Genomic DNA, 26857 nt, shown 5'->3' with positions numbered 1-26857 from the left:
GCATAATAACTCGTTGGTGTTCAGTATCCGATCCGCGCTTTTAAGCAGCAGCCAGCAGTAACCCGAAGAGGCCACAGAGCAGCGAATTGCTTTTAATTAGATTTCTAATCACGTGAGTGAAAAAGCAGTCAAAAGATAGGCGGTCATGTGAGGCTAGCCCTGCGGAAAAGTTTCGGGCCTGCGATAAAACATGCTGCTGCGACAACTTGAATTTGAACAGAGTTCAAACAGAAAAAAAATTGTACAATATTTTCTGCCACGACATGCACACACACAGGCAAGCCACACTTAGCCAATGACAATGAGATTCCTTGTGAGTGTGAGTTTTGCGCGTTGAGCAATGGGAATTGAACAAGGAGCACAGGCATCTTCAGAAAGTGCAAAAATTGCATTTTCATTTTGCAAAAGCCTGGAAACCAGGGTTTTAACAGCTCCCATGTGATTGTGTGTACGTGTGTAATTTTCCAGACCGTTGTCATTGCCAATTGGACTTACTATCCGTGATGTGTGCCTGTCATGCGCTCACTCTCGCGCGCACACAAGCACATGACAACATGCACATGCACACAGGTCACACTCCACACAAGCGCAATAATCCGACGAGTGGCCTCTCGCTCAATCTCACTCTCTCTTGCTGCTCTCTCCCAGTTTTCGTTGTTGGCCACTCGCTCCGACTTGCCAACTCTCGATTAAAAAGTATATTTAAGAATATTCCGTGAGCGGCCACTCGCAATTCGTTCGTCGTCGCAGCAGCATTGGTCGCAGAGCAGCGTAAAACCCCACGTATATAGCACATATATTGTACATATAATAAAAATACTTTGTTTCGACTTGAAGCAACGCATACATATAACGAGCGCGCATAACATTCAGATTCATCTGTGCAAAACGCCGAATAAAAACTATAGTGCAATCACCACAGCAGCAGCAAAACGAACTAAAATTTCGATTTCTCATCATTTGTAGCCTAAAAAACACACAACAAACAAAGCAAAATGTCTTCTGAAGTGAGCAGCGACAACCCCATCTATGGCCCCTTCTTCGGAGTTATGGGAGCCGCCTCCGCCATCATCTTCTCGGGTAAGTTTAAATCTGACTAGAATAAGGATGCCATGCCCGTGCTGTGAAAAATCGAACATTTGTGTGGCGTAAAGGGTAGAAGAAGAAGAGGAAATGCGGGGATAAGCGTGTGGGCGTACTGGCTTCTGTAGGTGGTAGTAACGGGAAATAGCGGCAAGTGTACGAAAACGGTGTACGGACACGGGCTTACTCACACATAGGGATTAAGGTGCTCATATGCATGCGCGTGACAAGCAGAATATCCAAAACTCTTTGGATTGGCAAACTCGATTTTGAAACGAATAGTATTCCCCCTTTTTACAACGTGAAGAATTAGCAATTTTAATTTCGCAGTGGCCAAGTTGAAAAAAAAAATTTCGCTTTTTCAGCATGCTAAAAACGGCATTACTCATACACACTCATGTGAGCGCTTCGCTCTTATGAGCGATGCGCACTCTCTCGGACTCGATGCCATTGAGCGCGTGTGTGTGAGAGCGAGCAAAGTTACTGTGTTTGGTGAAGTTTATGAAGCGCGCTTTCCTTTTCTCACAACAGTCACAAGACCGTTGGGAAGTGTTGCCATATTAAAGTTTTTTCTTTTCATCTTGTTGGTTAGAGCTTGGGCACACAATGGACTAGAAACCCTATTGAAGAACATAAAACCCTCGCCTTTCGCTCTTTGTAAACCCAATTAACTGACTACTTATGATTCAATATTTATTGTTCGAACAACGAACAATAGTTGTCGGGAATTGCATGCCAAAGAAAAATCACATAAAAGACAACAAATATTTTTGTTAAGGCGCGAAAGAAGTATGAAGTATTTTCCTATCGATATCTTCTCCAGCCCAATTAGCAGACAACTTATGTATGACCCAATGTAAATGATCGTCGTTAATCACATGCCCAAATCGTTGGGTGCATGATCAATCGACTTTTTAGCCCACATCACATGGTTAGCTGACGATCTTTTCAGGGGCTTATCAAGACCACTCATTCTCAGTTACCTTACTGATAAGTGGCTTATTTACCAATTCAGTTGGCCATGATAAGATAGCAAGTTCCCAAGCGATTGTCGCAAGACGAACTTAAGGCATTATATGAAAAAAAAAAAAAAAAAAAAAAAAAAACCGAGCACGCGCTGCTGCTTATGAGAGCTAATTTAGGCTACCCCCACACCGCTTTCCATCAAATTGTGACGCAATTCTTATGTCATGTTACCCTGTAATGTCTTGTGATTTGCGCTTAACACCGTACACCCGACATTTCAATTTGATAGTAAACAATAAGGTTTCCTGTGGTGTTTACCTGCCCCATTATCATCACCCAATGAGTAAATTTATCTGACTTAAAGACTGCTTATGCAATTAGAGTCAACAGCATAAATCAATTTCCAGTTTTTATCAGCGCTAACTGGCCTGGTGATCTGGCAACGCCGCTTGACGATCACATGAGTGCCGACGAATGAGAGTTCCAGTTACTTATTTCTCCAGCTCTCACTCTCTTTCAGCTGGCAAATGCATTTGTCTTTTTCGATGACAGATGCGATGACTGAGTCACTGCACTGCGAACAATGGGCGTTGCTTTCAGCTGCGCTTTATCAGCACTTGTCGCCACTTGGAATGCTGGTCCACATCCTCGCTTCGCACTGGGCTAAAAATACCCAAATGCCACGAAAATCCTTCACACAATGACATTCAGCTCCTCCAACACACTCGAGGACGCACACACACACTCGCACGTTTGCCTGCGCAATCGCAGTAGCGGGAATAGTAGCAGATATACATAGAATGGTAGTTGGTCTAGTAAATTATGTAAAGGCGGTTATACTAACGCATAATTTGCTGCCACATGTGATGAATTTTCATCATATCGGCACATGCCACACTGGCCAGGCCCCACCATTGTAATCCCCGACTTAAACGAGCGCACACATTGACTCGGCAACAGGGATGCTGCTGTGTGAGTGAGCTCATGCCTTTCATTCGTATTGCATTTTAATCAATGAACGTCAAAGCTGTTTTCATGGTACAGCCTAGAATACAGTGGGCGCTTATCTTATCTTATCTTATTTTCCGTTTCCCGTTCAAATTCTTCTCGCTCGCAGGAGAGATTAGAAAAACAAACACACCTGCTGCGCTACACATATGTCCGAAGTGCACTTATTTCTGACTACAACCTGTCTCATCCCAAAGCTCGCCACTATTTGCATCGCTCGCAATTCCCTTTGATTTCTGCTCACTCAACTGTGACGCCTTCGATTTGTTTTTGTTTTGCTGGGTTTTTTTCGGTACAGTGTTTTGCCAGCCCGTCTCTTGGTATCTCCCCTGTTTTATAATTATCTTCGGATGTGCTGGCATTTGTTGTTGTTCTCTTCTTCTTTCGACCGATTATTTGCTATATTGTTTAAATTTCAACGCCCACAGAAGCGTCTGCGATGCCGTCTGTTTCTTGATAAATGCCTTGTACTGGTTCGTGTGTGTGTGCAATAACTTAAAATGCACAGCAGCTCTACAGGCAGTTAAAAGGCGAAAAAAGTCAATGCCATTTCGGCACTTTCGAATAATTTCTGCGATTTGAATGCGGCGCCAATAATGCCGAAAAAACATCAATGGCGCAGTATACGCTGTTGCTGCACAGTAGCCAATACAACGATATAAACAAATAGTTCTGAAATTCTAAACGATGAGTTCCACTTTTCTGTTGTGTTTTGAAGGAAACCTTATGCCCAAGAATTTGTTCCTACTTATCAATATAATACGATAGCTATGCATTTGTTTGTGCATATAGTCTAGGAAAACCACGTGTTGTAAGCAATCGGAGAAAGTACTGGGTCAACAGCCTATGTTAGGCTTTCAATGATAAATAAATGTTTATAATGTTAATGCCATTTCACGCAATACGGGCCACAAACGCACCAGAATATTTCTGTACTTGTGCTTGAGAGGAATCTGCTTTTTTGAGGATGTGTGTTCGTGCTTTTGTGACGACAACCTCGACCTCACAGATTTCTGTGTGCTGGTGCTAGGCGCGTAGATATCTATTGTGGCTCTAACCAATTGCTTGTTCAAGTTCATTCTGGTTTTTATCATGGGCATTTCCCATCATTTTCCTGTTTAGTGACGTAGATAGTCGCCAGCCGACATTGATCAAGAGCAGAACTGCCCATAAGTTATGGTGATTATTGGTAGATTCGATTCGGCGGTGCGCTTTATGTGTTCCCGAAGTGCGCTGCTGTCTTCCAAATCGAATATCAGCAATTCTTGGCTCGAGGCGGAAAGTAAGTAATTAACATCGAATCACATGACTCGGTGGATATCTGCTCTCCCGCTCCGCCAGCTTTGAATACACCCATATATCTGAACACTCAGCTGAGTTGGTGGTGTGCGTGCGGCTTAATTCGATTTATTAGTCTCTCACGAACACACGAACGTTCAGTTGACCGTCACATGAAACTGGTTTTGTACTTCAATTAATGCCCCATCGATACACAAAATAAGCTGAATCTCTCGCCACTGGGTTATTCTGCCCACCTGCCTGCTCGATAGATACCGATCCGAGTTCAGCTGGCCCCCCTCGGAAACCTGCCGTTTATACTATGTACTTCAGCTCGGCCTTATCAATATTTGCCCGACTTTTCGAGAGAGAGAGAGAGCGAGTAATAAAACCCGCCGATTTGCGGGGAGAGGCGATTTGGAATGTGAGCGGAGCGAGTTTTATTGCTCTCCAGCTGAAACTCAACTCTGGGCAATGAGTGGCACTTTTGCGGGTGGAGGGACTTTGGGGTTTTTTTTTATGAAACAAACAACGTCAGTTAAAAGCGATCATGTGACTGCAAACTGTTACGCCCGCGGCCAAAGTTGGAGCAAGGGTATCGAAGAGTATTCGGTTGGCCAGCGCTCGAATGGCTGACAAATTTAAGAGTTACATCATAATGTTAAATGTTCTGGCATAATTAGAAAATCGCGCTTGAAGTCCAATATAATGGGCGATTCCTTGATATCGTATTTAGGTGTAGCTATGGGATAAATCCTGGTCAAATCACTAGAAAACTGCCACATTAATATGTTTGTGATAGAAAAGCTTGCCCAAAACTAATTGTTATGCATTTGATTTTCTTCATCAGCCCTGGGCGCTGCTTATGGCACTGCTAAGTCTGGTACCGGTATTGCTGCCATGTCAGTGATGCGGCCTGAACTGATCATGAAATCCATCATTCCTGTGGTCATGGCGGGTATCATTGCCATTTACGGTCTGGTGGTGGCTGTGCTTATTGCCGGCGCGCTGGAAGAGCCATCAAAGTACTCACTATACAGGTAATTATTGATTGTCTACCTCGTACGATTCAACTTACTAACTATGTCAATGTCCAGGGGCTTCATTCACTTGGGAGCCGGTCTGGCGGTGGGCTTCTCTGGTCTGGCAGCTGGTTTTGCGATCGGCATCGTGGGAGACGCCGGTGTCCGTGGCACAGCACAGCAGCCTAGACTGTTCGTGGGCATGATCCTGATTCTCATCTTCGCCGAAGTGTTGGGTCTCTACGGCTTGATTGTGGCCATTTACCTGTACACGAAATAAATCAATCAATGCAAACACACAACAACAACAGATAGACAAACGGCGCCCAGCGGTCAACAGCAGCCACATCAACATCAGCAGCAGCTTCAAGAGGAGCAGGTAAAATTGTGTCAAGCCAATGAGCAACGTGCAACATGCAACTTCCAACAAGCAAAAACCACAACAGTGCGTGTGCGGTGCAAGCCCGGCGTGGACCGTTTGTACATAGGGAGAACAACCAAAACCAGTCCTGCCGGACTGCAGGATCTCCGCCACGCACTGCCCATTGGTGGCCGCCGATTTGCACCTGTTGTTCAGTTTACCTCGATTCGCTGGCGCGTGGTTTAGCTTAGTTATTTTCCGTTCAAAATCAGTCTTAAACACGAGGAAAACAATTTGCAATTAAGTTCATAAAGATGTAATAATTATGATTTTTGCTATATCAAGAAATCCTGCTCTTTTACTTTTTATTTTGCGCTCCACAATTTTGTGTGCTCTTTGTTATTTGTTTTTTCCATTATTATTATTAAATAATGTTTAGTGTATATGTAAAGTTCGTTAAACAAAAAGAAAAAATTGTAAAGAAATCAACAACCAACAATTGTCAGAAGAAACTTTGTACATTTGCATTGAGCCTGACGCGGCTGCAACCAATTCAGATCAACAAATTTAGCGAAAGGGCCAAAACAACAAACAAACAAGCAGCAACCACAACATCAATGCTACCGCCCGATGTCATCCGGTGCGGCAACGTACCGCTCTTGTCCGATTGCCGCTGTTTGGGCGCGCCCCGCCCCCTTCTTTGGTGGTGGGGGTGGAAGCCCAGTACAGTGGTGCCTCTGGATTTCGGACGGCAAGCGGACGCTTGGCAATACTTTATCGTCAACTGCGGAAACCAACTACATGCAATCATTCACACACACACACACAAAACCAACACACACACACACACATACAAAATGTAACTAAGTCCTACGTTTATTTTTAATTATTGTTCAATTCTAAGAATAATATATTAAAAATTAATAATAATAAATTATATATATAATTATGATTTTTTGTGATAAGAACAGATGGTAATGCAAACAATTACGGTATTGATATACATAATATATACAGAATATATATATATATATAAACAAGAACAAGAAATCATAAACAATTATACATATTAACACGAGAAAGTTGTTATAAAACGTACGAAACAATACAAATCATGTGAATGAATGTAATGCGACAAACTAAAAAATACTGCAAATCAACAACCACAACACACACTTTTTCCGCTGTTATTGTATAGTAAAGAAAATATTATATATATAAATATATATTATGTATAAAATATTAACAAGAAATTGTAGTAGCAAAATTATAAACCAACAAACAAGAATACCCACAACAAAAGTCGTGCAAGCAGAACCCAAAAACCGTAGACGAATGTTGCAAATGAAACTCATACCAACAACAACCACATTAGCAACACGAAATCTACCAGAAAAATCCAACAAAAAAAATTGTAAAATCCCAACAAATTAGAAGTTATAAGAAGCTACTTCGGAACCGAACCCAACAACACCCGATCAACATGTATAGTAGTGGCATTAGGCAAATAACAATTAATTTGTAGGAGAGCCACGCAAGCCGAACGACCCGGTCCCGAGAAGGATGCACATTCCACCGCCCGTTGGACGCCGATGCATTCGTGATGCTGAGAATGCGGAGGAGCTCAACCTGTGCGGAGGCGCTGAATTCCCGGGACCCGAATCGCTCTGCTTGCGCACACCTCCCGATCCCCACAAGAAAGCGACCACAACAGAAATGCACAAAACACACCTGCAATAAACCACTTGTGCTCACAATCAATCAGCAATTGTATATAAGCATGTGACGTTGCCTGTCAATCACAGATTCCCCCATCCGACACCGAATCATGATGCAGCGTCAGTGTTACGTTCCCATCGGAAAACGGTGGGGGAAACTAATTAACTCGATTGCTAGCTTAAGGAACTCACGAAGCAAGTGTTGAATAGTCCGTTTATTATTGTTACGCGTACCCCCAACAATTGTGTCACGAATTCATATTGTTATTTGTTTAAGTTGCATGCACCCCACAACATAGACCTACCTATACATGTATCCAATGGTGCGGTTTTAGAAACTGTAACTGTGTATTCGAAACAACTTATAAAGCAAGTAAACAACCATCAACAACAGACATTGTATGAAATAAATTGTAATTTCTAATTTCCAAAACAAGTGTATTTTTATCGGAGGGTTTATCGAAGGACTTGGTTCATTTATTCTGGGTGCTCAGAAAAATAATAGATAACCATCATAAAGTGTTTGAGAATCAACTTCATTAACAATATTACGCAATCCTGCAAAAATGTTAGAAGCTGTTGATGTGTATAATTTTACGGTCACTAGTAGAATTGAACAATGTTTTTCCGGCTGTCTGTCCGTTTGTATTGACGGCAAGTTATTCATTTTTCGTATCGCGTCTGATTTCATTAAGCTTATATATCTTGATCAGGATCGCCAAGTCGCACACTTAATCCCTAGATTTCTAGATTTATACGGACAGACAGGAAAACAGAGGGACATGGCCAAATTAACTCTGATAGTGATGCTGATCAAGAATATGTATGCTATAACGAAATAAAACTTGTAGGTTGAAAACGATTCTTTCTGGCCATACTTTCCGAAGGATCTATTGTAGTATACACCCCTTTACACTACGAGTAAAGGGTATAATTACCAATAAAGTAATAGTGAGTGGAAAAATTAATAACCATCGTCAAACTAATTGTTTAATGTCCCAGTAGTGATTTTTGTTGTTTGATTAAAAACATATTATGAATCGATTTAATAAGTATAAAAAAGGAAGGTTCATCAGTCGTAGTCAGTAACAAAATGAAACTCGTGTTAGTGGTTTTGCTGGGCTGCTGTTTCATTGGGCAATTGGTAAATGTTTTGAATTTTGGTAGAATACTTATTGGCTTCTTTATTTCGCAAGACGAATACCCAGTTGGTTTACAAGCTTAAAAAAATCGAGTGTCTGGTTAATCGGACGCGAGTGAGCAACGTGTCTTGCCACGTAAAGGCGATCAATTGGAATCTGGCAGTGGTAAATATGGATTGCTTCATGATTGTGCCTCTGCATAACCCAATTGTAAGGCATAGTAACGAATTCTTCATGAGATCCGACTTAAAGCTGTTGGTTTGCAGATCCGAATGCAAGTTTTTACAAAAGACTACAGTAACCAGTACAAGCCATTCTTAGTTGACGTTAAAATCCGAATATGTGAGGTGATCGAGCGGAGGAACTTCATACCGTATGGCGTGATAATGTGGAAGTTATTTAAGCGTTACACGAATGTCAACCACTCCTGCCCTTTTTCGGTATTTTGCCTCTGGCCTGGGCTACCCCGATTTGATTGTCCTTAACCATTTTCCAACTGCAGGGCCATCTTATAGCTCGTGACGGTTTTCTGGATACTAGTCTTCTGCCGCCGTTTCCTCAAGGATTTTACCAAGTCAGCTTAGTAGTAACGGACACCAATTCGACGAGCACTGATTATGTAGGCACAATGAAGTTCTTCCTCCAAGCCATGGAACACATAAAAAGCAAGAAGACCCACAACTTGGTCCACAACTAGGGATTCCTTACGTTATATACACATACATATGTACATATGTGAGTATGTGTGTACACGCTTCGTCGTAATTATTAACATTTTCACAAAAAAAAATAGTATACATATGTTAAGCCCAATCTTTCAAATAAATACAACCCAATAATTAGTATTACAATTATTAAAAGGTAATTAGCTGATATGTAGTCCCCCAAAATTGTTATTTATTTTACCTTTATAGGCCATGTGGTTTTCGCTCAGCATTTTGTGACCACTTGAAAAATATTTTTCAGCATAACTACAATAGTTCTGAAATAATTGTGATGATTAATATGTAGAAGCAATAACCAGAAATGTATTTACAAAAATTTAACTAGTTACACCCGTCAGTAGCTTTTATTGATAAGCTTGAAATATGTATGTAAACTGGTCTGCATATTTATTATTTATGTTACATACTCATAATCACTGTGAGCAGGCAGTTCATGTAGTAACAAAACGCACCATATATACATACTTGCAGAAATTATAATTTTCTGTTCTTGTCGGATTCTAACAAGTCAATTAATAATGAGATTGCATACCTAGACTTAAAAAAAATTACATGGTTTAGAAGAAGGAGTTCTAAAAATGTGAAAAACTAGGTGTGATGTGGCTTTTGGTGGATAATTTCAAAAAAGGTTTAAAAATCCTTGTTATGTAACTAAAATTTTATATAAGTATATCTAATGTACTTGAAAGTAGTAAAATTAAATTATTGGGTAATCAAAGCAACAATAGAGCGTTTTTTGACCACAATAATTTTGAATTTTAAAATTGATCAAGAGGCCTAATTTTCCGGACGAATTTGAAAACATAAGAAAATAATTCATACTTTTGTGGTTTTTGATCATGAATATTCGGTTACACCAGTTTTTCGGCTACTATGCTTTACTTTCCGATTTTTATGAATATGAAGAAAGAAATTGCTGTTTCACTGTTAAAATGTATATAAATATCTTTTATCTTACTATAAGTTCGTGGCTAGATATATTAAGTTAATTTATTTTGGGAAACACATTGCCTAAATGGATGTTATGTAGGGTTGGTTTTTTGTTATGTTATCAGGACAACCTTTAAATATGGTTACATGGACAATGGTGTTATATATAGAGGGCTTCGTTTAAAAATCATCGTTAGTCACATGTCTGAAAATAGGGGGATAAATAAGCGCAGCAGCATCCTATCAAGCAATATACATATGTCGAAGAGTCATCAGGATGCCCTTCTTCCTCTTCACTACTCTCGTTATGGTTCGCGCGACGTTTTCTGGCGCTTGAGCGAGGCATGTCTGTTATGCGTAACGATCGAAAACTGACTGACTGATCTCTTCTTCACAAAATCAGAATTATGCGTAGTTCTTGACTTTACATGCAATACCAACACAATTATGACAGTTGTTCTAGTCAGCATACACCAATACTTATGCACACCGCATTTTTCTGTATGCTTCTCGTTTTCGTACAGACATCTACTCCCCCCCCCCCCCGCTCCAGCACGCGACCAGACTACGTTCGGCAGAAACTCTAACGGTTGTCTGCCGCGCATCAGAGGCGTCTGCATGGCGCGTGCCAAGCAGAAACACGAAATTTCGTTTCATTTAAATGATCTGCGACACATACATCAATTGGGTATATGACACACCTTTGAAAACTATAGGTATTTGGAACATCTAACGTGCAGCTCGATTTCAAATAATTTAATTGACATAAGAACAATTAGAGATACAATATTTAATGAAAACAGTCTTCCACAATTTTGTTTTTTTGAAACGAGTTTTCGAATGCCAACAAACGGGGTGTAATTAGACGCTCCTTTTGAGCATGAACGGCTCCAATTCGAATTTTTAACTTACCAAAGTGTTTTTTTGTTTTATTATCCTTTAAATTCATTGTATTACGTGATATTTAAATTACAAGCTGGAAACAATATAAGCACGGTAGTTAGAGCAGTAGAAACTATATCATTTGATAAAGTCGACATTGAATCTTCCCCGCAAATAAACGAAATAAAACTACGTGTATAGCATAATACTTGATTTTTTTTATATTTTTTCATTTCTCAGCGCGTTACATGATCTTGGTTTTCAGAATCGGTTTGAGTCCACTTGTACATACTATGTTGTGTATATAGAGTTCTATAATATATATGTATATAATTCTTTTGATTACATTAGTTACAATCGAAGCAAGATCTCTGATGTTGTGGCTGTGTACTGCCTTAGATTTGGCCAGAACTGAATCCAAAATCAAACCTCGCAATATAAATACTTCTCCTGTATACGTTCGTATGTGTGCTAATTACCATAAATATGTATGCTTAATTCATTTCTGCCTGCAATTTATTAAAGCGGTTTTAATATTTAAAATATGGTTATGATAATAAGTATATGTCTCGTACTGGGTCAACTAATCTATTTACAAACTTAAAACTCAGCTCAGGGCTAAAGGCAAATGCATAACTGGGTATGGGTATGGGTATTCGCCTCGAAAGGCTTCTCCGAGGGGGTTGAAAACAAAAAGCCGAGGTAAGTGTACTTCATCTGGATCATTGCTTATCCTACAGACCGTTCGCGATACTAGCAAAATATGAAATTAGCCTACGGCTTCCCCTTGTTTCTTTGTGTGTGTACTCATGTAGTGTGCACTACTCCCTTGTTTTTCGGCTCCGCCCTGCTCGAATCCGAATCCTTCGGTCGTGAGCCGTATGACGCTGCACTTATATACTCTCTTCGCGTTAGAAAACTTGTCTCGAAAAATTCTTTTGTGTATTTTATGCTTGCAAAATTTGAGGTAGTTTTATTTTATTTGAATTTTTTCCATTACTTCTCTCGGATTCTTGTTTGATACTTATTTTCCATTAGTTATAGACTTCTTCATTTCTTGCAGTACAAAGCGCTGAACAACTCGGGCGAAAGGCATCGAAAGTCTAGCCGAATGGAAGAGTCAACTAAGCTTGATCGGCTAATATCATAGAGTATTGCTTTAAATCATGTTTGTGGGCTGCGATCGACAGACGCAAAGTCCTCACGACTTCCTGTCTCCTCTCTACATACAGATACACGGGAATTACGCCTACATATATATATATGTCTATTTTTCAATATTCGTGGTAAGCTTAAATTACGTGAGGGGCACAGATACGCATCTACATCTAAGTAGGACAACACACAGATATATTTAATACACTCGATTCGAAGCGAGCCTTTATCGTGCAACATAGGGCAAGTGCTCGAGCGGAAAATAGGGTATTAGCAGTTTTAATAATTTGTGGCTCCGCCCATGCCGCACACTAAATTAATCAGTCGTTCCTAACAACTGGGTTCTTGTTGTTGATTTACACATTTGGCAGTGGTGAGTACTCTTTTATTCATGTTTCTGATTTTCATCTTCATTCGAGTCTACTTACTTTAAAAACATAAAAATTCATTCGCATAGAAAACTATAAGAATCGGTTAGCGTTTAGCTTATATGCTTCAAGTGTCGAGTTTGAAAGTATGATAGGTTTGAACAAACATAAAGGAAATGTTCAAGGATCGTTGAATGGGTTTTTGTTTGTCCGTAAAATAATAAAAGATAAATACATGGGATTTTGTGTTATACTTCGCTTGTAGATTGTTGTGATCTTCTTCCGAAAACTTTATTTAGCATATTTTAGTTGGTTTTGCCTTGGCTAATTTCTAAATGAATAGTTTAATGTAAGTTTAAACGCGAAACTAGTTAATGCTATTTTATATACAGTATGCATGATGCTTTTCCGTCTCTTCAACTTTTCACAAATCGATTGAGAGACGCTGATGAGTTGGCGAAAGTTGCATTTGATTTGCACTAAATTAATGGATAATCGTCTTGGGCTTGGGTCTAGTTAACTTAAGCTAAAACTGTTGCATTGCTGTTCGAGTTGAGTACAAAATGTTATACAAATATTTCTCGTATTCTAGCGGTAAATGCTTCAAGTCTTGTGTTCTTCCACGTCACTTTGCTATTCTTAAACATTAACTGCTCAGTTGTGTGCGTAGATTTTCCGCTTTCAGTGTAAGTTTGGCCAGTTTCTAAGAGTACAATGCAATACGAGGGGGGCAACAAAAAGAAAACAAAATGTAACTTTAATTTTGTCAATAGATTAACATAAACTTGGCTTACAAACAAGTGCTGTCCAGTCGGCCATTCCCACATGAATCTCTACTAAGTATACATTTTAGAAATTAAATTAGAACTAAGAACTAGGACATTTGTTCATAACAGCACTTGCTAGAACGCGTGGGTGGGTTGTGATTAGGTGGCCACTAAATGCTTCTGACTTTTACTCTTGATTCCAACCGAATATATGTACAACGATCGATAAACGAAACTTCGATGGGATCAAAAACTAAACGGCTGGTTACGCGCACCAAACAAAACAAAAACAAACAAAGCGGGAGTACTCATCATTTCTATACATTAATGGATGCATGTAGTAATTTACTTTGGTCTTACACTAACTAGACTACTTGTCACTGTTTACTCGTTTGTCGTTTGTTTTTCGGTTTAATTACTTAGAAAATACTATAAATCTGATATGCCCCTAAATGGGCACCAGTGCGTCCGTTGGAACCAGCTTTTCCCTCGCCGGCGGTGTCACTTTGGGTGGTTTTCGCGGATGCTTACGCCGCTGTTGCATCTGCAGCTTGGCGATGCTAAGTACCTGCTGATAGCTGGACACCGTCTCACAACTCGCACTGCGCGAACTACTGCTTCCGTCTTCCTCTTCATCTTCATCTTGATCCTCTAAATCCTCCTCCTCTTGATCCCCATCCCCATCCTCGTCGCAGTCGCTACCGCTCGCCTCGCCTACCTGCTGCTCGTTGACATTATAATCGTCGGCGAACAAGTGGGAGTCATAGCGTAAGCGAAAAGCCGTGCTGAGCAGGCTATCCACGCGAGTTTTTTCGGCTGGCCGCATTTGCTTGATGTGTAGTACTTTAGTGTGCTGACGCGTTCGGTTAAGACACTCCGGCAGCCACTCGTCGGAAATGCTGTTTGGGGAGGAGAAGGAATTAGCATCTGCAAAATAGAGATACCTTCGGGTTGACTTACATCTCGCGCGGGGACCATCGCACGAAGCACTCGTAGCCGCCTTGGCTATTGCGGCGTCGCATCATGCACTGCCCCTGGAACTCGATGGCCTGGGCACCGTTGGTGAGTGTGCTAATCTGGCGCAGGCGGTGCTGTAGTCCCTCCATTATGCCCGTGTCGAAGAAGTCAAACATGCGAGCTGTAATTTAAGGTGTTAAATTAGATAAATTGCATTTTATGTTTAGGGTGAAAACAAAAAATATTTTTCAATGCTTTTAAGATATATTGTACAATTCCATTCAAGTATGGTCTTTGCGCTGATCTTAAGGTTTTACTTAATGTTTTATGTTTTGCTGAACATGAATTATGTTCACCTGAGAAAGGCTGACGACGGTATCGTAGCTTCTTGCCATTCTTACGGAGTTGTTTGGGCACTGGCGGATCAGAGGTGCGCTTGCTGGTGCTCTCCCTTGCATTGTCAGTGGCATTAAAGTGGTTGTTAACATGCTTTTGCAACGCCAACTGGAAGGGAATGATACAAAAATCGGGTTATAGACGTTGCACTCGCATTGTTTTCGATTTGTACCGACCTGTGAGCCGAACCGTAGGCCGCAACCCTCCACGATGCACTTGAATTGCTTGGAGCCTCCATGGGAGAGCACGTGGCGCTCCAGCCAGCGACGAGAGCATGACTCCTTGTTATACACCTTGCAGCCCACCCACAGACAGGCGAAGGGACCTGTTTGTGTATTGACGTGGTGCGTCTGCATGTGGTCCAACAACTTGGAGTTGCTCTCATGCTTCTTGTTGCACTTGTCCCAGTAGCAGACGCCGTCATGCCGCTTTCCACCTTTGCCACTCGCACCTGCTCCAGCCGGAAAGCGGATGGTCTTTGGCTGCGAGAGGATTGGAGATATAGCGCTCTTTGGCAGACTCTTGCTGGTGGCTTCCACCATCGCAATGTCCACCACAGTGCTAGGCGGAATGGATCCGGTAGTGGAGGCGGAGCAGGCGGGCGAAGGAGCGGCTGAACAATCCTCCGGAGAGGCTGGGGATGGTGCATTGCTAGCCAGTGAGTTGCTGTCGGATGCGGAGGAAGAAGCACTGCTCGCTGCAGTAGTGGGTGGTCCCACAGAGGCGGATTTGGAGGAACTAGTAAGGAAATGTTTTAAGATTAGTCAACATTTCTTAATATTACAATTATAAACTGTACTAACATGGCATCGGCAATTGAGTTACTGCTCTCGCTGTTACTCAGACTTCCACCGATTCCTGACTCGGGCGTGGGCAGGTCCCTTAGCCGCTTGTGCGTCTGATGAGTTTCCAGCGAGGCCACCGACTTGTCGTCCTCTTCATCGTAATTGCTACTCCCACTGCTGCTTCCTCCGCTGACCGTGGAAATGGGAGTGGTAGCATCCTCACTCTTGGCCAGAGGGAGTGCCGGCATTGGAGGCGAGTCTGTGGCTTGAGAGCAGTCATCGCCGCCGCTGGAGATGCACGACGAAGTGACCAGTTCACTTAGCATATCAGTTTGGCTTGCAGCTCGCCGGCTGCTGGCACTCAAGTTGCTGGCCGCCGGCGAGGGTGATCCCAAGCCGGAAGGCGATGCTGAAGGTGAAGGTGATGGAGCGGGCGTAGAGGCCTCTAATGAGAGATCAGCTGCCGAACTAACCGAGTGCGAATAGGTGCTGCTGCTACAGGAATTTGAGTTTGAGTTACTGTTTGTGCAGTCTGGCAAAAGGTCGTGCTTCAGCGTGTCGGTTTCCGATTCCGGTTCCCTTTTGGGCAGCTGCCCGGCGAAGCTCTGAGGCTTAAGTGATATTGTAGGTATTGAGGAAGAGGTCAGGGAGCCCGTCTGGGAAGCCAGCTCCGTTGTTTCCACCTTGATCTTGCTAAATGCAGACAGGGTGCAGGAGTTTGACGTGGAGAGGGCCGGCGAGGATCGCATACCGTGGCTACCGTGGCTTCCGTTGCTACTGCTGCTGGGGGAACTGAAGGGAAGCGGCGTCAACGGTTGCGAAACCTTGGCTACCAGCTTTGAGTTCTTCACCAGGTCAAAGAGATCGGGAGCGCTGTTTGCAAGCTTCATTGTCGGTCCTTGCTTCGAAACGCTCAGCGTTGGGGTCAGCTTCGAGGGTGCGATGCTTACTAGCGGTGGCGTTGGTGTGGGTGTGCCAGTAGGGGTTCCCGTGGTTCCCGTACTCTTGCGCAACTGACCCAGCTCCTTAGTAGCAGACGTGGGTACCAGAGGAGGCGGCGTTGTAGGCGTTGCGATTATCGGTGCTGTCCCCACTCTGCCCTTTGCTGTCAGCCGCTTCTGGTAAGGCTTGGCGGCGGGCAGTGACCGTTTGGCCGCTGGCGAAGATGCGGCAGCCGGTGAGCACGCGGGCATGGAGGAAATCGTCACAAGCGGCGGCGGTTGCGTGGAACTGTGCAATGGCGGCTTCACAATCGCCCGCTGAGGCTGTATGGCAGTGTTGTTGATATTGCTTAGATTATTCGAGGCATTATGGTTGATACTGTTGCTGGCAGTCGAATTGTTGGCAGTGTTCGAATTGGTATTGTTCGTAGCTGCCAATGGCGGCGGCTGAGTGGCAGTGTTCGTACTGTTATTGTTTGTGGCTGCCAGTGGTGGCGGCTGTGTGGCAGATATGATTTGTTGTTGCTGGTGCTGTTGGTTATTAAGAGCTATCTGCAGACTCATTAAGTATCCTAGGTACTCGGCCGAGTTTACAATATATAATTTGTTATCTTTGAGTCCAACTTGCTGATTGTTAAGTGGATTAACAAAGTTCATGTTGCCGCAAGAATTGGAAGCCATAGTTTCTGTAATGGAAAAGTAAGCATAAGCGAAAACTCCGAGAATCAAAGCCGTCCGATCTGTAAGGAAACGCAAGCTTATTGACCGACTTTTTCGAGTTCTTTAGTGTTTTATGCCTCTGCAAGTTATGTCGAACTAGAAGCTTAGCTATTCCTACTTTCGGAGTTCATTTAATTAAACTAAAAATATACTATACTTACCGTTTAAACTCATGTTGTTCTGTCTGGCCAAAAGCAGCTGATGATGGAGATAGCTTCCAGCTCCCGGAATGGCTTCAATGGGGAATTGCCCATTGGCATTGGGTAAGCCAAAGGGATTGCCCGCCGTGGCTAAGTTAAGCAGTCCAAAGGGATTGCCAGCTGGGGCCGCCGCTGCTGTGGCCGTGGTGGCCGTCGTCGTCGTGGCCGTAGTCACCTGTTGCAGCTTAAAGACAGTGCCGTTCAGGAAGTACTGGGCAGCAGCTGCCTGAGCAGCCTGTGCCGCTTGCGCGGCCGCGTTGTTGGTGGCCGCCGCAGCCACTGCAGCTTTGGCCACGTTATTAAGCTGCATAATATTGGCGGCAGCCGCCAGCTGAGGCGGAAGCTGGACTAGATTAGGAAGCTGTACGGGCAGCTGGTAAAGCGTGGGATTGGCGGGGGCGGGCGTTGGATTTAATGCTGGCGCTGGGGCGGGTGTGTGGGCCGCAACGGGGGCGGGTGGTGAGATCTGCTTTTGCTTCAAAGCGGTGCTTGTTACTGGCGGTCGGTAGACCATGGCCGCCTTTCCCTGCTGCTGCTGCTGTTTCATCTCCGGCGTCCTGGGTGCGATGGCCACGTGTTTCTTCGTTGGCGATTTTCCCGTATTCGAGCCATTTGAGGAGCTAGACGAGGACGACGAGGAGCTGCCTGAAGATCCACTGCTGGGCGTCTTGCGCAGATTGGGTGCCACCTGCGCTATCTTGGCAGGCTGCTTGTTGCTGCGTTCGATCTTTTTCAGCGCCGGGACGGGCAAACTGGGACTGGGAGTGACGACCACGGGCGCGACAGGGGGCGCAGATGGGACTGGGGCGACTGGAGCTGGAGTGGGCAAGGTCTTGGATGCCTGCTGCTGCTGTTGTTGCTGTTGGGCCTTCTGCTCTTTCAGCTGCGACAGGATATTGAAGTACTTGTTCAGCGAGGCGGTAGTTGCGGGCGTGCTCATGGTCAGCGTGTTGGCCGGATTGCTTTGCTGGCCGGGCTGCGGCGATAGCTTACCGCCGCCAGGAGACGGCTTCATTTGGGATTTAAAAAAACCGGTAATCTTGGTCTGTGACTCCTCCATAGCGGCCACTTTCAGTCTTTTGCTTGCGTCAAAGGAGCCGGGCAAATCGCTGCGCGCTTTCTTAGCCGACGCGGCTCCTCCACCGGTTAAACAGGACCCTTCACCGCTCAATCCTAATGCCGCTCCAGATCCGGCCGCCGTCCGCTTGTTTTTGTTGGCCGAGGCGGCGGGCACGGCAGTGGAGGTGCTGCCCAGGCTGGTGTTCCACGGCCACTGGAGCGTGGGAAGGAGGCTGGGGTTGCCGTGGCGCTGAGGCGTCGTCGGCTTGGACATGGCGCTGGTTGCGTTGTGCTGGCTAAGATGACTGTGGTGGATGGCTGGCGATGGAGGCGTCTGGCTGGCGCTGCTGGTGGGCGGAGAGGCGGCCGCTGTCGAGCTGCTTCCGCTGGCGCTTCCAAGGATGTGTGGCGGCATTTTGGCCAGCGGGTCGGGCGGGTCGCTCAGTTGCGAGTGCGCACTGTACGGGGAGCCGGGATCGGACGCATCCTCACTGGAGCCCGTGCTGGAATCCGCGCAGCTCAGTGAGGTGGCAACGCCGCTGCAAAAAGGAGAAGGGGAAGTTGATAAGTATACGGGTGTTATCTTGTGCTGGGGCTACACTACTGATACTCTGAGGGATTTCGCTGGCCCCTACTGTGGTTATAGCTGCCTCGGTTACAGCCACACCTTTTGGACGCGGGCCAAGGGAAGGGGAAGTAGATTGAATCGTTTGTAGGAGGACTATTGCCTGGTAATTTTAATTCACCAACTCGGCAATTACATTGCATTGCACCTTTAATATGTTTTTGTTTATGCTTTTGTCTTTTTTTACACGCCTTTTTATATCTTTTTTTCTTTGATTGTTTATTTGCCTGGCAGTGTTGGAAGGCCACTCAAATTATTCTTGGATGTTTATTTCCCGGCTGTGTTAGAGAATGTCCGTCGCAAGCGCTGTTACCTCTAACAGCGCGGCTAACAGCTGATAAATTTCCCAAAACAACCCGCAGTAAAAGGCAAGCAGCTATGAAACTAAATTCAATAAGAGGCGCGCAAGCAACAATTTTAAAATTAATCTTTAAAAAATCGATTTACTCGATGATGTGATAGAAATTATTTTAATTTAGAGAAACTGTAAAAAAACATATATTCATTTTACACGAGAAATAAGGAAAATATGGTTGCAAGAGACCGAACAAGAGAAGGAGAAGAGCTAAAGAGAATAAGAGAACTCACAAGGCATTCAGCTGCGAAATTAAATTCAACAACATGCGCGCAAAACATTTTTAAAATTAATCTTAAAATAATCGATTTACTCCGTGTTTGTGATACAAAATATTTTAATTTTGAATAACTGTAAAAAACATGTATTCATTTTACACGAGAAATAGGGAAATTATTGTTTCAAGAGAGCGAACAAGAGAAGGAGAAGAGCGCAACAGAATAAGAGAACACAAAACGGGTCGATAAACGCTAAGCAATTCGTTTCTGTTTCGCACTAATTTTCGTGGAAGAGAACATGAAAAGTAATAAAAAGTAAACAAAAAAAACTGGAAGAAAGAGCGAACGTAAAGGAAGAAAAAACTCCCTCTCCACATCTTTCTTTATTTACAGAAACAACGATGAGAAAGAAGAAGAAGAAGACGAAGCATGGAAGGCAAGGGCCGCAATCTAATGCGGGAAAATTTCAGTTTCAGGTAGCCCCAAGTCGCGTGTGTGTTTGTGCGGTTTCGGTTAAACACATGTACATGTGAAACGGGATAAACGTCGGCAAGTATACAAAAAATCCTCTGGTTACACAAAAAGGGTATTTTTGAATTCGGTCTGCTATTTTGGTGCTCGAAAAGATATACAAATAGATGATACTTTTTCACTTTTGGAACACGCAAAAGTTTACAAGCTTATTAAAAAATGAATTTAAAACGCTAAAAACTTTAAATATACAATACATAAGTGCAGAATAAATACAATGCCATTTATCCATCAATTGAATAACTAAAACGAAGCAAGCGTGCTTTCTACATATTGTCTTTCACATATGTACATATGTAGAAGTTGCAATTGCAAACAAATATGTAAAAAATATTTTTTTTAATCTTTAGCTATAGAGACGCTTTACTCGATCGTTAAAATAAATCGTTTAGTCGAGCTTGGATTCTAGACCCGAAATCTTTGTGGACAGCGATTTTCAGGGTTTTGTATTTTCCGTCGGCCTTCCGTGAAACATTTTTAATCACATCCAAGTTCTACCTACTCAAATTTTAGATCTATGTACAAAGCACAACAAAAAGAAAACTCATGAAATGAAAACACATTTTATTTTATGTTTGCCTACCCCGGGAGATACCACAGATTACGACGACCAAACTGCTTTTGTGATAAGCCTATTACGTCCATTTTTCTCCTGCATTTGTGTAATTTTTTAATGGGGTGGACGACCCCGACCATTTTTGTTTTCGTGCATTTAGCGCTGCTTTTTTTTTACAGATGCGGATTCATACTCAAATATGACACAGAAATCTGTTGGACTCAAATTTCGTTTAATTTCTAACAACAAATTGAGGGACACGTAGTCAAGTAATGTTTAATATGGAGTACGTTTTATAAACAAACATCAATACCATCAGTATATGTGTGTACACACTCACTTGTTTTAAAACAGTAGGGTTTAATTGAGAGCTCTGCTATCGTAAAGTGGTATTCACTATTATTTTTTAAATTTGAAATCACGTAATGTTGGTTTAAAGCATATAAATTTAAGCAGAATGATTTCTTTTAAGTAATTTTAAATCACCCGTATGCATCCCTTACTGTTGAAATTTTTTCGGGGAACTAATATTTATATATTTGAAAAGCTCATTAATTGACAGACGCACTGCGAAAATCGTGACAGCTTTAAACTACACATTGTATCGTTGACTGGCAGTTAATATAGCTAACATTTTGAACGACATAATCAGACACTTTCTGTTTGCCGACGGCCATTTCCAGGGACTTACATTCCCTTCGTCCGTTGCAAATTGTGAATCTGGTGGCACTGAGCCCGAGTATAAGTTATCCGATATTTATGCAGTAGTCCTTTGGTAGACGGCGCCTTTCAATTGCAGCCGTTTATTATGCATTCAACGCAAAGTTGATGCTTAAATTATGCACTCTATTTAATTTTCCAGCCATAAGCAAAGCTTTATGGCCCCTATTCACACACACAGGGGTCATATTAAATTCATAGAACGAACGCCGCACGGCAAAAGCGGCAACAATTTAAATTTTATTAGAAAATCCCATTAGATACACACGCACACACCGAAAGCGGCTTCCTCATCCGCCAGAAGTTGCCTTTGTCGTGTGTTTGTGTGCGTGGGTCGGATGTGGGGGTGTGTATCCAACACACACACACATACACGCAAGGCATGAATGAAGAAGGCACTGGTTGCAGGGGGAGAGATGGCATGGGGGTTGGGGGTGGCGCAAAAATCATTGCATATTTGCTTGGGCAAACAACAACAATTGCACACAATTACACACACACGGTCGCGAACAGCGAACAGTGACAGCCAGCAGTTATTTAACACGTGATGTAAACGGAATGTAAAGCATGCTGTAATAGTCGGGCGAAACTAAAAATGCAGGCCGAGGCAGCGCTGCAGCAGCGAGGCGGCAGAGAAACATGCGCAGCAGCAGAGAGGGAGCAATGCACGATTACTTTTATTTTGCTGGCGTATTCGTATTCTTTGGCTTAACGACTTCAGCCTTCGTCGGTATACTAACGTTCAACGCTAACGCTATGCGTGTTCCCAGGCAGGCGATCCGATTCCGATCCGTTTTCCTGTCCGCTTTTCCACACACATGCACACACAAACACAGACGAACGCAACAACAACAACGACCGACCTTCAACTTTAATCTCGGTCTTAAAGCATTTCGTACTCGAAATCGTTGCTGCTTTAATTATCCACACAAACACACGCGCGCACACTGACGTTTCTGTTTCTACGAGCGGGCACGCGAAGCATAAATATCCATTTATCCAAAAAAGAGGCGGCAGCAGAAGAAATTCCCACCAATACACCGAAACCGAAGCCGAACCGAACCGTATCTGTATATTTAACTTTATCTTCAATTCTGCTGCAGTCCGCTTTCTGCAGGCGCGTCCGTCGCGTTCAAATGTCGGAGAGAAAATGGCCTAAAAACCTGGCTTCTTCACAAGGAACAACGGGAAAACCGACCGAGCGGGATATTCCCTGTATAATATTGGGAATCCAAAAGGGCATTTTCTGAAAGAGCGAAAGCGCTCTCTTTCGCTCTCACTCTCGCTGCGCTCCCTACGTTTCAGCCCATTATTATTATTATTTTTATTTATATTTCACTTTTGTTGTTGGCACGTTAAATATTTCCTGTTTGTCGTCGTCTCTCCGCTTTGAACCCGCAAACGGGAGCGAAGGCGTTGGGCGGTGGGCGGGGCTGAGGTTGGTGGCAGCAGTTCATGTTATGGTTATGGTCACGTACTCCTCCCCCTCCCAGAGAACATCCTCCCGCCCGCCGACAACTTCGCCTCATTTTACTTTCTTCTCCTTTTCGCTGCCTGCCTCGGCGAGCTTAAATGTTTATCTAATTATTTGGACGTCCTAACTCGGCCCGGCGGGCGTGAAAAAATATTTAATTCCTCGAATAAATCCCTGCAAAATGAGTCGCCTAAATTTGCCAGTGACTTTTAATGATTGCTTCTGTGCTTCTGGCGATTTAATCGGAGGCTGTGCGTAAACAGGATCAAGTTTGGTATAATCTATGGTTAATCTATGCAATTTCGTTTCGAAGCAGAATGCACATTTTAAAGTGTGTAGACAGCGACTAATACCCATTCAAAAACTTATATATGTGAAATGTCAGAATTTTTATAAGCAGTTCACAAACTGCAATTTTTGTGAGGATAATGTTAGAGGCAACCTAAATTTTAAGACATGTATCCAACATTCTACTATCACTGTTATACTATTTATACATGATAAAACTTGCTAATTATACCCGGTACTCGTATACTATACTATTATAGATTCGTTTAAAAGTATGTAACAGTCTGAAGGGAGCGTTTACGACTATATATAAAGTATATATATATATATATGTATACATTCTTGATCAGGATCAATAGCCGAGTCGATCTAGCAATGTCCGTCTGTCCGACTGTCCGTCTGCCCGTATGATCGTCGAGATCTCAGGAACTATAAAAGCTAGAAGGTTAATATTTAGCATACATATTCTAGAGAGAAAGACGCAAGTTGGTTGACCCATGATGCAACGCCCACTCTAACACACTCAACCCGCATAAAACTGCCACACCCACACTTTTGAACCAATTTTCGATTTTTTTTTTTAATTCTATTAGTCTTGTAAATTTTTATCGATTTGCAATACAAATTTTTGCCACTCCCACTTTAACGCCCTAAAGCCGCCGAAACGGTCACGCCCACACTTTGGAACAATTTTAAAATTTTTTCTCATTTTATTCTCCCATATCTATCGATATGCCAGAAAAATTATGAAATTTCCCGTTCGAATTTAAACTAGCTGAGTAAAGGGTATCTGATTGTCGGGGAACTCGACTACCGCATTCTTTCTTGTTTTCTTGCCCTCATCATCCCTGTTGTTTGTAAGACTGTGATAAGCATCCTAATTTTATATATTATAAATTTCCGGTAATTAATTCAGTAATTTAAGAACAATCCTTCCGTTTTGGATTTCAGTTGGTGCTATCCTCTTCCTGTAATGTGTTTAGGGACATTTTCTTCTGGCTTTATCGATAAAACCGATTTCCAATTTAGCATAAAACATTAGGATCGAATCTTCGGGTTACGAGAATATCCAGGGAATACCATGTCCAAGGTGCTTATGTAAATTGCCTTGACTTCGGAAAGTCGGTGGTTTGAAGTAACCTAACCTTTACGGGTTTTTACCATTCTTCAACTGAAAAAGTTTGATTAGGTAGGTATCGTTTCCAGCACTTTTGGTAATCTGCATAAATTTAACACATTTTTAGCAATCCAACTTGCCAGAAGGAGTCGAGAGGAAACGGAAACGGATCTCCTAGTTCCGCATCAAACCCTACATGTCACCATATTTGTTTTCGCGTCAATTTTGATTTATGTGTGGCATAATTCCAGGCGTTATAAACTGTTTTTGACAGCCGAGTTGGGTTTGCGTATGTGGCTGGGGCTGTGGGTGGTTGAATGGTTGGCTGTAGAGCTTGTGGGTGACGTACGCATGAGTTATGGCTAGTACCTGCATCTATTACTTAGCATTTGATAAGGGTTCGGTTGTAACATATATGCTAATTTGACTCCTTCTGCGTAAACTATTTTGCAAATCGCCCGCCGTTCTTCATTAGCCGTGATAAATGGAATTACAGTTTATTTAATTAACGCATTGGACGTCCTTAGTGCGGGTTGACATACACACAGCTATTCAATCTCTTTCAAATATTCCAAACGCACACAGTAACAAGCCGGACAATATGTTGAATTACATTTATCCTTTTCGGTAGGCATTGACGTTTATAAGTGGCAAACAATTAGAGAAACGAAAGTGCTCTTTTTTAGGTACAAAGTCGTTGCAGAAACTTGAAGTTCCCAAAAGCAGACTGGTATTGTGGTATCAACAGTACTTCAATTTGGCCATACATACATGCTTTAAGTGGTGATTATCCAACTTAGCTATAACTTCCAAAAACGGCTTTAATTTGATAAGCCACGTTAAATGTCTCTCCATTCATTACATAGTCCTTAAAGAAGAGGCGAAGGGAAAGGACTTATAGTATAGCTTTGTTTATTTCTCCCAGAAACAACAACTCTTAGCCATTTGCGACTACACAGGCCGGACTATTCAGACTCCACTTGCATCGTTATTAGAGCCGAGTAAACAGAATATAGGTCTTCCGGGAGAGTGCATACACTGTGTACTTAGTTGTGTGTACCTTCACTCACATACAAGCATATGAATATTCTGCCTGACTGGACCCCCTGACGGCACCCCAATTATAACGCGCTAAACAATAAAGAAAATAATAATAAAACGCCAGTGCTCACACATGTTTGCCGTACACACCAGACTGTGTGCCTGTGTTTGTCCTGAGCAACCCTCGCTAATGAAGCTGCAGCTCAGCTATGTTTGCACACGCAATTTGGCTTCGCCTTGCTCCTTCCTCGACAAAGACCCGGGGACCAGGACGAGGACCTGGACCTGGAGCTGGACTAGGACTTAAAACTGGAACTGGAACTGGACGTGGTCCTGAGGTGTGGCCGAGAGTGAAAGAGGGCCAGGGCCAGGGATTATCACCAGCAGCAATAGACCGAGTCGAACAGATCGAAAAACAACAGAAAAAGTCCGCATGAGCCGAATAATTGATACCCTGTCGGTTGGCCTACCCCGGAGGGATACTTTTCAAATCGTCCGCGAGAGCTCTGAACAATACGCAGCAAAATAAATGACTACTGTGTCCGCTCGTAAATTAAAAGTTGTTGGCTCGTAGACGAATCGGTACAGCTCAAACCACCATCTGCCACAATAAAAAAAAGGCTGTACAGATCAGTGGGGGGGTTAAGGTAGTAAGAACAATATGACTCTTTGTTTAGATATTAATCTTATAAGTTTTTATTATTTTTATTAATATCAAGAACAAAGCCTAATACTTTTTATACTTACTTATACTTATATATGTATAACTTACCCTGCTAAAGAATTAAAATCTGCATCTATTGGAAATTTTAACCATTAAAGAAATGCCTCTAGTTCTAAATTGCCTCGTATGGTAAATGTGTGGATCTGATTGATTGATCAACAGAACTACACTATACTATTACGTTAGGGGTTTAATAAAACACCTGAAAATGTTCATTTAATTTAATTTCTCATCCGTTAAAAAAATAATAAAATATTTTTGTAAAGTTTTGGAGGTTTTGTGCTGCTTGTTCATACGGTCGACAGATGGACATGGCTATAACGACCGGACAGTGATCCTCATATGTATACACGAATGAATACGTACTTTCTAATGAATCTAGTATACCCATTCCATCTAAAAGGTTACTGGTACTCTGATAATAGACCACTATTTCTATTTCCGTAGCTTGGTAATGCCGACCAGCGAAACCTTTTTTTTCGCAAAATTATTATAAAGTTCTATTAGATCAGAACGCGATCGTTTGATGTTCCTCTAAACAGGTACATTTAGTTATTGGCCTCATATCTTCACAAACTTGTTAGTGAAAGTTCGTCGATCCGATTGGTTAATTATGTATGTATATATATATATATATGTATATATGCATGTGTCTATCAATATTTGGTTATAACCAATGCCAGCCTGCATCCGATACACAAAATGTCGCTTAAGCTGGCCAAACAGTTGCCGCAACGTTGCAAGA

General features: G+C 42.6%; 3 protein-coding genes and 1 non-coding gene across 10 annotated transcripts in view, besides 2 other annotated features; 2 read left to right on the top strand and 2 right to left on the bottom strand.

The window, feature by feature from the left end:
- Positions 1–16: 16 nt before the first annotated feature.
- On the top strand, positions 17–7865 carry Vha16-1 (Vacuolar H[+] ATPase 16kD subunit 1). 4 transcript variants are annotated; one of them, NM_057453.5, is made up of 4 exons: positions 17–112; positions 967–1080; positions 5186–5375; positions 5433–7865. In NM_057453.5, the coding sequence occupies exons 2-4, from the start codon at positions 996–998 to the stop codon at positions 5635–5637; spliced, it is 480 nt and encodes a 159-aa protein (NP_476801.1). In that variant the 5' UTR covers positions 17–112; positions 967–995; the 3' UTR covers positions 5638–7865. The 4 variants fall into 4 exon arrangements, with proteins under 4 accessions (NP_476801.1, NP_724474.1, NP_724476.1 ...); NM_165474.3 differs by lacking the exon at positions 17–112 and adding an exon at positions 723–783; NM_165476.3 differs by lacking the exon at positions 17–112 and adding an exon at positions 723–801.
- Positions 7866–8529: 664 nt separating this feature from the next.
- Positions 8530–9275, top strand: CG33919 (uncharacterized protein; the record flags this gene model as incomplete). Its single annotated transcript, NM_001032222.1, has 4 exons — positions 8530–8580; positions 8633–8788; positions 8845–9018; positions 9081–9275. 4 exons carry the CDS (start codon positions 8530–8532, stop codon positions 9273–9275), a joined length of 576 nt encoding a protein of 191 aa, NP_001027393.1.
- Positions 9276–10491: 1216 nt separating this feature from the next.
- Positions 10492–10907: a mobile genetic element.
- Positions 10908–11314: 407 nt separating this feature from the next.
- jing overlaps positions 11315–26857 on the bottom strand; it is a 119787-nt gene continuing 104244 nt past the window's right edge. The window contains exons 1-7 of one of the 4 annotated variants that reach the window (NM_136371.3): positions 22209–22620; positions 17366–19002; positions 15562–17170; positions 14935–15496; positions 14764–14866; positions 14366–14543; positions 11315–14304 (exon numbers count right to left, since the gene is read on the bottom strand). In NM_136371.3, coding sequence (NP_610215.3) covers positions 13854–14304; positions 14366–14543; positions 14764–14866; positions 14935–15496; positions 15562–17170; positions 17366–18878 — 4416 coding nt within the window. In that variant the 5' untranslated portion in view covers positions 18879–19002; positions 22209–22620 and the 3' untranslated portion in view covers positions 11315–13853. Of the gene's footprint in view, positions 14305–14365; positions 14544–14718; positions 14867–14934; positions 15497–15561; positions 17171–17365; positions 19003–19236; positions 19340–22208; positions 22621–26857 lie in introns of those variants that run through there. The other 3 variants (NM_001103729.2, NM_206027.3, NM_001103730.2) reach the window with 3 other exon arrangements.
- Positions 17184–17355, bottom strand: sisRNA:CR46361 (stable intronic sequence RNA CR46361). Its single transcript, NR_163212.1, has one exon. It is a non-coding gene; the product is annotated as a stable intronic sequence RNA CR46361 (non-coding RNA).
- Positions 23488–24057: a mobile genetic element.

This window comes from Drosophila melanogaster, chromosome 2R, assembly GCF_000001215.4.
Source record: "Drosophila melanogaster chromosome 2R".
In the NCBI taxonomy this organism is placed as follows: domain Eukaryota; kingdom Metazoa; phylum Arthropoda; class Insecta; order Diptera; family Drosophilidae; genus Drosophila; species Drosophila melanogaster.
Note: the sequence above shows the minus strand (reverse complement) of the source record. Positions and strands in the feature narration are given on the sequence as shown.

Coding starts and splice junctions, on each gene's coding strand:
- Vha16-1 (NM_057453.5), top strand. CDS start 996: ATGTCTTCTGAAGTGAGCAGCGACAACCCCATCTATGGCCCCTTCTTC. Junction 1,081..5,185: donor CTCCGCCATCATCTTCTCGG/GTAAGTTTAAAT, acceptor TTTCTTCATCAG/CCCTGGGCGCTGCTTATGGC. Junction 5,376..5,432: donor TCAAAGTACTCACTATACAG/GTAATTATTGAT, acceptor GTCAATGTCCAG/GGGCTTCATTCACTTGGGAG.